The 11,068-nt window shown below is 40.0% G+C and overlaps 1 protein-coding gene across 1 annotated transcript; it reads left to right on the plus strand.

The window, feature by feature from the left end:
- Window positions 1–6,545: 6,545 nt before the first annotated feature.
- Window positions 6,546–7,188, plus strand: LOC125831912 (uncharacterized). Its single transcript, XM_049511034.1, has 2 exons — window positions 6,546–6,696; window positions 6,938–7,188. Exons 1-2 carry the CDS (start codon window positions 6,546–6,548, stop codon window positions 7,186–7,188), a joined length of 402 nt encoding a protein of 133 aa, XP_049366991.1.
- The last annotated feature ends 3,880 nt before the right edge of the window (window positions 7,189–11,068 follow it).

Consider the following 11,068-nt stretch of genomic DNA (forward strand, 5'->3'; position numbering starts at 1 on the left):
GATGGTTGATCGAAAAAATCGAATTCGGTAGATCTTGCTTCTTCTGCACCTAAGCCTTCAAATCTGCAATCTTCTGCATCATTTGCATAATCAACTCATTATGTTCAACAATAGAGTGCTGAGCTACGACAACTTCAGTCAAGCCTATATCATCACTGTTATCGCCCATTGTTGACTTTTCTTTTCGAGAATTCTGACCGGGGAAGGAATCTATGGGATCTTTTGATCTTGTAAAATAAGGGTGTTCAGCCAACTCATCGATAGAGATCTATTCTAACTACTTGTAGAAGAAAAACAACTCAAAGGCAAATACGATAGTTTTAATTCATGACAACATGATGCAAAATATGACATAAAAGGGATATAAACACATAAAAGTTGCTTCTTTTGAGGACATGTTAACCCATGTATAATGGGGACTGATTTTGAATAAGCAGGAATTTTCTCATTTTGTTTTGAGACTGGTGACCCAGGAAGGTTGAGTTGTGTTGAACTAAGGTCTTCTTGCTACATCTCTCAGCATCTATTGATGTGAATTCAATGTTCCCTTGTAGAATGAATGGGGAAAAGAAAAAATTAAAAAGATAGGGGTCAGGCCTTGGAAGGATGCCTACGTATTCTCATAGGAGAATTCAGGCCCTAGGTAGTTCAAATACAAAAGGAATTTCCAATTTTCATTCATTCATATTTTGATTACAAGGAAAGTGAAAGCATGCAATAAAACTACTAAAACATAGATTGTGCCTTTATCAATGCTTATTCTTCTAACTAGTCAAAGCATTCTGGCTGCTTCACGGTCAATAGAGGGAACTCAACTTGGATCCTTCCCTTGTTGATTAGGGACTCCACATCATAGAGAAACCCAAGGAACATTCGAATGTTGTGATCTATGGCATCGTGATAAGGGCAAGGTTTCCAGATTTCAATTCCAAAGGCATCGACTGTTCCATCATCCCTTTTGATAGGGGTCAAGATCCCCCTTCGAACCAACTGATAGTAGATATCCCACCGCATTCTCTTAAAAAGCGTGAAGTAGTGATAGTAAATCAAAGTATGCTTTATGATCGGTATACTAGGTTTCGGTTGATCACAGGTAAGGAGAGTGTTATCACCCCACATATAGGTAATTTTCTCAATATTGATCAGGTCGTGGATCGCGGCCTTCAGTTCCACCCATTCTTCTATTGTGTGCCCATTTTGATCTGTGTGGTAGGCGCATGTCTTATGTGCTTCATCCGGTTCAACCTTGGAAGTGGTTCCCTTGAGAGGTTTCAGGATGCGTAAAGCCTGAAGACACTCATAAATGAGAGCACATGAAACAAATTTTTCTCCCACGCTATGTTTATGCTCATATGCTTGGAGGGTGATCTTCTCGTCCCCTTCTTTCAAATGCCCTTGGAAAGGAGGCATATAGACAATTTCTTCCTCGGGTTCTTCTTCAACAGCTTCAAGTTCAGTGTCTTCGGGGTCAGAGACTTCTTTATCCAGGAGAGGGTATTTTTTGCGTAGCCTTTGAAGCCTCAGGGATATATCCTCGTCTTTGTTTCACATAACAATAATCTCTTTGTCCAGGATAGCTAATTTCACTTTCTTAGTCACCATCTCCACGTCTAATGCTGCACTTTTGGCTAGTGCGACTGTAGTGGCGAATTCTAGTTATATTCCTCTTTCCTCCATTTCTTGGATGTCCTGGTTGAACCGATGTAGTTTCATCCCTAAATCCTCCTCAGTCAGCTCCACCTTGACATTCTGACTTTTTTCCATCTTAGCGGCAGATTTACCTTTCGTAAGATGATAAAGTAATGTCTTAGGATTTGGTGGTAGGATTTTATTTTTGGCTGAGAAACTCAAGACTCAGGGAATTTTGGTCGAACATTTTGGGTAGTGACTTGTATTTGGTATTTGTAGAGATTTTAAGAATTTTTTTGAAAAGTAGTGGACTAAGATATCCTCATTTAAAGCAACAATATTACATAAATAGTTAAAGCACAAAAGCGGCTAACACGCTGATGAGTCCACAAATCGGACTCATTTAGGGCTTTATTTTAATAGAAATATCGAATGCTTATTTTGTCTCAATATCTGATGAAAACTCTTAAGTTTCAGGTATTTGAAGTTTTAGTGGAAACATGGACACTTAGGCGCAAAAAGGAACAAAAAAGGCTCAAAAGAACGAATAAGCTGAAGTATGAGCATTGCCAAGAACCTTTGGCGATTCGCCGAAAGGACGGACTCCGTCCTAAAGGAAGAGGATAAAAAAGGCAATGAAAGGAGCAGTAGGCGCTTTGCCGAATAGTTCCACGAAGCAGTACTATACCGCCCAATGGTCCAGAACTTGACGATGTTGTAGGCAAGCACTCAACGGCGATGAAACAGAAGAAGGATGAGTCATCGAGTCATTCGGCGGACTCGACTAACCTCGCTGAACGATTCGCCTGCACTAATTTCTGATGGCTATACATATTAAACTCTTTCTTAATTTTACAAGTTCCGAACCATTATTATTATTTTTAGAATAGAATAGTACGTTTTTAGATATTTTCTCTCAAGGTTGGAGAGGGTTTTGTGGGAGACTTGAAGAGAGAAGGATTTCATCTTCCCCAAGTTGGAAGTGGGTCTTCTCCATTCTTCTTCGTTTGATTAAATCAAGGTTTAATTTCTTATACCCATTTGATTTTAGTATCATTTTAGGTGTATTTTGTTATTTCTTGATATGTGGCTAAAAACTCCCCATTTTTGGGGTGTGATTTAGCAAATATGTGTTGATATTATTATTGGGTCTTGCTTGTTGATAGGGTAGATGTATTTTAATGGTGATTTCACCTAGTGATTGTGGTTTAATTTAATGGGTATGTAGTTGCAAATACAAAACCACCCATGTATTTCGGCTTGCCCGAGAGGGAGGTCGCGAAACCAAGACCACTAGACTGATGGCCTAAGGAGTGGGTCAACATGAGGTTCAGCCGGAGAGGGTGAGCCCTAGTCCCATATCCTAATACTCAGCCCGAGAGAGTGAGTGGGGTATGGTGTAGGCTGGTCTTCATGTGGCAAATGGGTGTCCGAGATGAACCCATTTGAAACGGGGTAAGTTACCCGAGAGGGAACTTATTTCCATCTAAAGCTTAGCCTAGTCACTATTATCTTGCAAATTTCCTATTGAAAGCATGTACACAACGATTTATCTCAACTTGTATTGCAATCACACCCCAAGAACATTTCCCCATACTTGATTTTCTTGTTAATTTTTGCTATTTTTACTACTTGTGACAAAACCCCCAATTGATATTTGACAATTTCGTGTCACCCCCTTTAATTTACCATGTTTTTGTTCGTTAATGTCTTTAGCTACGACTAGTTAGAGCTTAATATTATTTTTCTATCAATTCTCAAAACCACTCCATTGGGACACGACCTCAACCTTTAGTTAGGTTACTATACTATCGACGATCGTAGACACTCACACCGTAGGTTAGTGTCGTTGGTCACGATAAGCACCAAAAATGGCGTCGTTGCTAGGGAGTGGTGTTATTTGAGAATTTTTAGATTAGTAGAATTTTTGTTCTTCTTAGTCGTAATTTACTAACTTAATTCTTAGTTTTGTTTTGTGATTTGTTGGAATCTTAACAAGGGAAAGCAAGAAATATTCGGGAGTTAATGGAGTTTCGTCCATTAGAGGTAATGATGTATCGGGATCGTATCCTAACCTTCAAGCAATTGGAGGATGAGTGGATCCATGAGACATAGACAAGATTCAATGAACTGCTAACCCAATGCCCCACTCATGAACTTCCGGGTACAATCCTCACTGATTTCTTCTACCGAAGTCTTGGCCCTAGAAGCAAGATGTTGGTTGACCAACTCCTTCCTGGAAGAACATTAAAGCAGCCATATATAATAACAGTCCAACTGCTCGACAATATGGCTAAAATGAGCCAAGAGGTTGAAAATGATCTCTTAATGACCACAATAATGACCCAAATGGATGAGTTAAAAATAAATATGGTGAAGGTTGAAGCTCATTGCAAAAGGAAGGATAAATACATTCCCCCTCATAATAGAAGAAACAATGAAAACAAGGAGATCAAGCGCAGCGAGGGAATGCTCTCAACAATTCTCCACAAGGTGACCGAGCAAGAAAAAGAGCTCGAGGGATTGAAAGAAAACATCGAGGGAATGAAACAAATTATTTGGTCTCATTCCAAAGCTGTCCAACTACTCGAGGACCTGATGAGTCATGCGTTACCTCAACTCCGTCAGCAGAGTAACAGGGGGTGGCCTAATGAGGACCTGGCCAACCCCAATAACAATACTTGAGCAAAGATTTGTGTCATGCTATGACGGTAAATAAGGCGCTTCTTGGGAGGCAACCCAAGGTCTTAAACATTTAGGATTTTACTTTTATGAATAATGGTGTGTTGTGTTGCAGGTTAAAATAAGGAAACTGTGGAAATTTTCAGGTTGGCGAGCAGAAAGTTTATTCCACGAGTCGCCAAATAGGTCTGCGAGCTTGATTGGATCCGTTGTTTGGCTCAATACAAGAGTTGTACAGAGCCTGTAAAACTCGATGGACTCGAAAAGCAACTCGGCACATTGCTAACAAGTTTGGCGATCTCGATGCAGACCGCTGAATTCACCCACTGAAAATTGAAGATTTCTGAAGAAAGGGCTGGATAAATGACCACTCGGTGAATCACCGAGTGGGTTGGCAAGTGCGACGTTAGGACACAAATTGAACAACATATATTGCCATCAGGCATACTTCTTCATTCTTTCTCACTTTCAAACTCCATAACTTCACACCAAGGTAGTAATTTACATTCTCTCACCTTAAAGTGGTACTTTAGTCACAGATTAGTGCTTGGAATTCGGATTTTAATTGCCGCCTAGCATTACAATATTGTTTACTCAGCAAAAAGGGTAGTTTCTGAAAAAACCCCGTTCACTTTTGAATAGTTCAACCTCATCTACAATCAACGAGTCCATTGATGTGTGTTAGATCTCTCTGATATGAGTAGAAGTTTTTGAGTACTTGCTTCTGATTTGTAAATTGGGGCCTATTTGCTTTTACTGTTCAAAGTCTTTTTTCGTTCTACTTACCTTGAATCTAAATATGGAAAACTATGCACAATGGGTGTTGACCATGAATGGGTGCTAAGAGTCTGGGCTAAATTTCATTAATGCATAGTTTAATTTTGCTTTTGAGGGTTGTAAGATCGATTTTGAAAATTGAGTTGAATCTCAGGCACGTTAAGTCAAACCTAGCTCGCCGAATCACTCGGTGGTTCACCTACTATCCCTAAATAGCCTTTAATTTCATATCTTAAGCATTGTGGGCTCTGTAACTTTCGGTGGACATATTCATGATCACCCAAGAGATTCGGCGATTCACTGATTAGATCGGCGTTTCACTGATTAGATCGGCGATTCTGTCTGCAATTATGTGCTACAATGTGATTACTGACTAATCTCTCTAATGTTTTGCATATATGGCCACACGATCAACCATAGGAATGGAAAAGTGAATTGTGATCAGTGAAAATGTACCTCCACCCAGGGGCAAGGCTACCGCAACTGCAAAAAGTAAGGGGAAAGGCAAAACCTCTGAATTATCCGATGCAAGTTCTGACAGCACAGGCTTCTACACCACCGAGCCACCCACATATAACAGTGAGAGTGCAGAGTCTGACGAAGATTACCAAACATAGGCAATGAGGGCTAAGTTATGATCCAAAAGGATACATGATCCATATCGGATAAAAGATAGTCAGTCCACCACTCCAACTCCTCCAGCTCTACGACAAACATTAGTGCTGGCACATCTAGTACAAGGTCCCAAACATGGATCAATGAATAGATCAAAGGCAGATGGTCTGAGAACTATCATTGAGGAGAAATGACTTTCCATAGATGGGGTTATTCATAGGTATCCAGAAGTGATGGAATGCCTGAAATACCATAAATTCCAAATCTTCACAAGATATCGCAGATCTTACATACCAAGCTGGATTAGAGAGTTCTACGATGCATACAGTGCATTAGTACCTCAACGAAAAAGACTAGTCTTATCTTTTAAAACAGTTGACCTCGTGGTTGTCAGAGGAAGGAAGGTAGCCTGTGACAGTGAGACTATCAACATAGCTTTGGGAATGTCCGATAAGATTAATAACCACTGCCAGCACTTAATCAGGACACAAAAGCTGGATGCAATGAAAAAGTGGCTAGCTCCACTAGTCTCAAATGATAATGCTCCGACATGGTTAGAAGAATGAGTTCTAATTGAGAAGAAAAATATGAACATAGCTGCACAATATTGGTTCGGATTCATCAGCAGCACAGTTATGCCATCACAGAATGAATCAATCCTTTGTCATGCTAAGGCAACTTGTCTTGGACGCATCATGGAGAAAACCAAGATAAATCTTAGGAAGATCATTTCCTCTGAAATCTATATGCGTGCAAAGCAACGCTAGACATCTCTCCCATTCCCGATATTAATCACTGAATTGTGCAAAAGAGCTCGGGTGCTTGGAAATGCAACGAAGGATATGGAATTGGCTGCCACCACCTCCACTAGTATCCGAAATATCGAAGTTGAATATCTTAAAGACCAGGCAGAAAAGAGACAGAAGGAAGTTGTGGCCACTCAATCTATACCTGCAGAGGCATCTTTGCCTACTCTAGCCCCTGGACCTTCAAGTATATCTTATGTCATTACCACCCTTTTTGACTCTACAGGTCCCCCTTCTACTTCATTACCAGACCTACAACTGTTGTTTCCCCTGTGAACCAATCACTTAGGCATCCTTAATCTGAATGGGACAACTTGCCCAAACTGCTAATTGTCGAACTGCCAACATAGAAAGCTCCATTTCAGGCATGATTTAGGCTCCCCTCGACAATATTGTGAGACCATTAATCACTACTATTAATGCTCTAGAGGCCAGAATGTTAGTGTGTGAGCACGATCAAGAAGCCACAGAGGAAGTAACAGCCGTAAAGTCCACCATTGCAGAACTGAAGAAAGATATGGATCACCTAAAGTCCACTGATATATCCATGATCTTTGGAACACTGGAAGTTCCAGAGGTTCCCGAAATGCCCCAGACTGCCGCAGGACATGGAAATGGAATAGAGCATATAGCTGATCCTGAATCGAAAGCAGAAATTGACGAAGAGATATTTGAATAAGCTACAGTGGACAACATAGTCGACACTAAAGAAATCATGATAAATGTTGTTGTGCAAGTTTCTTTAGCAAAGTATCCTGCTACGGGATCCAGTGGATCTGGTCCTTCCGGTGGTCACTCCGGATACTGATGCCAGGACAGATGGAGCAATCGCATAGCCAGGATCCCCTCTTTACCTCCCTCTCTATTTTTAGTTATCTTTCAAATCTTTGGATATTTATTACTTGCATTTGAGGACAAATATTTTTATTTGTGGTGGGATGAGGCCCACCTGTGTGTGCTACTTTCTACTCGTGTTTGTGTTTATATCTTGGTTGTTCTATTTATAAATATTTTTACCCTACTTTTGGGGATGTTTGAGCTCATGGCTCTCTCTTGTCTTTAATTGCAAATGATTTTGACCTTTCATTTAAATTTTGAATTTTTTGCACATTTTTGCTACCTCTCGTGAGTAGAATGTGGTTGTTCTTTTGCAAAAAAATTTGAGTCCCGGTTTCAATCAATACTGATGACTTGAATAGTGTTCTCAATTGAACGAACATGAATGTACGACTACGATGAGGCCAAATGAAGTTGCATAGACAATGTGTGAACTCTTTGCATCTCATTGTGATTATCAATTTATCGAATTGATTCTCTTGTAATGACCGTTGCACACTAGCGAAAGTGTGCAGTCTTGTTTGATTTAAGTGTCGATGCCTTGTGTGATTAGCTTGTTTTGAAACTTGCATGAATAAACCTAGAATTTGCCCTGTTACCGTGATTGATATACAAAGGTGTCCTCTTGAGATGATCTTAGGCAACTTTAAAGAGTGTGAGCCAAATTTGATATATACATCTTTTGTGGCCTACCCGTGAGAGTGTGAAACTCTTTTGAACACCCTTTGAGCCTTACCTTTCTTTGGAAGAACCTTGATGAACCCTAGACCTTACTTGAACCACTACCTACAATCCTCTTGAGTTGTGGTTTAGCGAATATCCAACTTAGGCCAAAAGCCTAAGTTGGGAGTGTGGTGAAAGGCAAAAGGAGAAGTCAAGAAGTGCAAGAAAAGTCCCCCTTAACCCATGGTATTGCATAAAAATGGAATCCCTTCAATTCAATTAAAAAAAATGAAATGTGGAATAAAGTATGAGGGGAATCGGGTTTCAAGCAATCCATGGAGGAGAATAAAAAGGTAACTTAGAAGCACTAGAAAAAGAATTGATAAAGGAAAAGAAGGGAATACCTTCAGAATGCCACAACTCACGAGGAAAAAGTCGTTGAGTCTAAATGACCATACCTTTGCACTCAGCCCGATTACAAGCCTTATAAAGACCTTTTTGATCTTGAGTAAGCCGAATCGAAAGTCGATTGGAAAATAAGGGAAAACCTATGGGTGAAAACATGCATTGTGTTCCTTTTTTTTTTTTAGTGTGAGTGTTATATCTGATTCCTGATCTTGAATTGATTAACCTCTGTGTGTGAATATGGAATCATTCATCATGTGAGGGCATTTAGATACTTTTTGTTGAGCTTGAACTTGCAAAAGTAGCAAGTATTGCGAGCATGAGAATCTTTGGTAATGGTGTGTCACAACTTTAATCTTTGAGTACACAATTCATCCTTGCATAAGTAAATTGAGTCTTGTTGTGTGCATTCATGATTGAGTCTTGTATAGTATAGCACTGTTTGAGACACCCTTTTAGAACGGCAGAACTAAAGTTTGCTTGAGGACAAGAAAAAGTTTAAGTTGGGGGTGTTGATGAGTTTACAAATTGAACTCATTTAGGGTTTATTTTGATAGAAATAGTGTCCTCGCATGCTTATTTTGTCTCAATATCTAATGAAAACTCTTAAGTTTCAGGTATTTGAAGTTTTGGTGGAAGCATGGACACTTAGGCACAAAAAGGAACAAAAACGGCTGAAAAGAATGAACAAGCTGAAGCCTGAGCATCGCTAAGAACCTTTGCCGATTCGCCAAAAGAACAGACTCCGCCCTGAAGGAAGAGGATAAAAAAGGCGATAAAGGAGTAGTCGGCGCTTCGCCGAATAGTTCCGCAAAGCAGTACTATACCGCCCAATGGTCCAAAACGTGAAGATGTTGTAGGCAAGCACTCAACGTCGATGAGACAGAAGAAGGCGAGTCGCCGAGTCATTCGGCGGACTTGACTAACCTCGCCAAACTACCCGCCTACACTAATTTTTGATGGCTATAAATACTAAATTTTGTATTAATTTTACAAGTTCCGAACCATTATTATTATTATTTTTAGAATAGAATAGTATGTTTTTAGATATTTTCTCTCAAGTTTAGAGAGGATTTTGTGGGAGATTTAAAGAGAGAAGGATTTCATCTTCCCCAAGTTGGAAGTGGGTCTTCTCCATTCTTCTTCCTTTGCTTAAATCAAGGTTTAATTTCTTATACCCATTTTATTTTAGTATAATTTTATGTCTATTTTGTTATTTCTTGATGTGTGGCTAAATAACTCCATTCTTGGTGTGTGATTTAGCAAATATGTGTTGATACTGTTGTTGGGTCTTGCTTGCTGATAGGGTTGATGTATTTTAAGGATGATTTCACCTAGTGGTTGTGGTTTAATTTAATGGGTTTGTAGTTTCAAATACAAAACTACCCACGTGTTTTCGGCTTGCCCAAAAGGGAGGTCGCGAAACCAAGACCACTAGACTGATGGCCTAAGGAGTGGGTCGACATGAGGTTCAACCCGAGAGGGTGCGCCCTAATCCTATATCCTAACACTCAGCTCGAGAGAGTGAGTGGGGTAAGGTGTAGGTTGATCTTCATACGGCAAATGGGTGTCTGAGAGGAACCCATTTGGAACGGGGTAAGTTGCCCGAGAGGGAACTTATTTCCATCTAAAGCTTAGCCTAGTCACTATTATCTTGCAAATTTCCTATTGAAAGCATGTACCGAACGACCTATCTCAACTTGTATTGCAGTCACACCCTAAGAACATTTCCCCATACTTGATTTTCTTGTTAATTTTTGCTATTTTTACTACTTGTGACAAAACCCCCAATTGATATTTGACACTTTCGTGTCACCCCCTTTAATTTACCATGTTTTTGTTTGTTAATATCTTTAGCTACGACTAGTTAGAACTTAATTTTATTTTTCTATCAATTCTCGAAACCACTCCCTTGGGACACGACCCCAACTTTTAGTTGGGTTACTATACTATCAACGATCGTAGACACTCATACCATAGGTTAGTGTCGTTGGTCACGATAAGCATCGCGCGCGTCCTAAACAAGTAGGGGGTCCTTTTCTGCCAAGGGTATTCCTAGCATATTTGAAATATGTATGTGTAGAATTGAACCATTTTTTTACCCCAAAGAAAATTTCGCATATATAAAATAATGTTCAAAAAGTGAAAAGAAGCAGGGGAAATAGGGAATAAATGGGAAATACAAGAGGAAAGGCCCACGCAGGGGTCATTTGAAAAGAGTACCATAACACAAGAAAAGCATGCCCACACAGGCCCGATAACAACATATACACATAGAAATACCCACGCAGGGGTGAAACCCACTAGGATGTCCCTGACGGCCTCGCTTCTAATCTGCTTCTCTTATTTTGTCCCATGTGGTGTTAAAGCCTGTACTAAATCATCAGCAAGTATCCGTCGCACCGACGCCCTTTCTTTTCCTAATCATTAAACTATATTTCTCTTTTCTTACCTTTAATCCATGAGTTGAGCTCCCCCAAATCGCTCCTCAAGCTTTCTAACTCTTGAGGGCATATTTATCCTCCTCTTACTTTCGAAGAAATTCATTATGCATTTCACAAGCTTCCTTTTTTACGTCTCTCAATTCTATCAAAGCCTAGGACCCTTTGTCCTCCAAACTGCGGTAGATGTTTGGAACTGGGAAGGAGATGCCT

The sequence above is a fragment of the Solanum verrucosum genome, unplaced genomic scaffold (assembly GCF_900185275.1).
Source record: "Solanum verrucosum unplaced genomic scaffold, falcon-dt-bn FXZP01000185.1, whole genome shotgun sequence".
In the NCBI taxonomy this organism is placed as follows: domain Eukaryota; kingdom Viridiplantae; phylum Streptophyta; class Magnoliopsida; order Solanales; family Solanaceae; genus Solanum; species Solanum verrucosum.

Bases quoted from the DNA above. Each gene is read 5' to 3' on its own strand.
- LOC125831912 (XM_049511034.1), top strand. From the start codon at position 6,546: ATGGAATTGGCTGCCACCACCTCCACTAGTATCCGAAATATCGAAGTT. The intron at 6,697-6,937 runs GTATATCTTATG...TTAATGCTCTAG, and splicing joins TCTAGCCCCTGGACCTTCAA to AGGCCAGAATGTTAGTGTGT.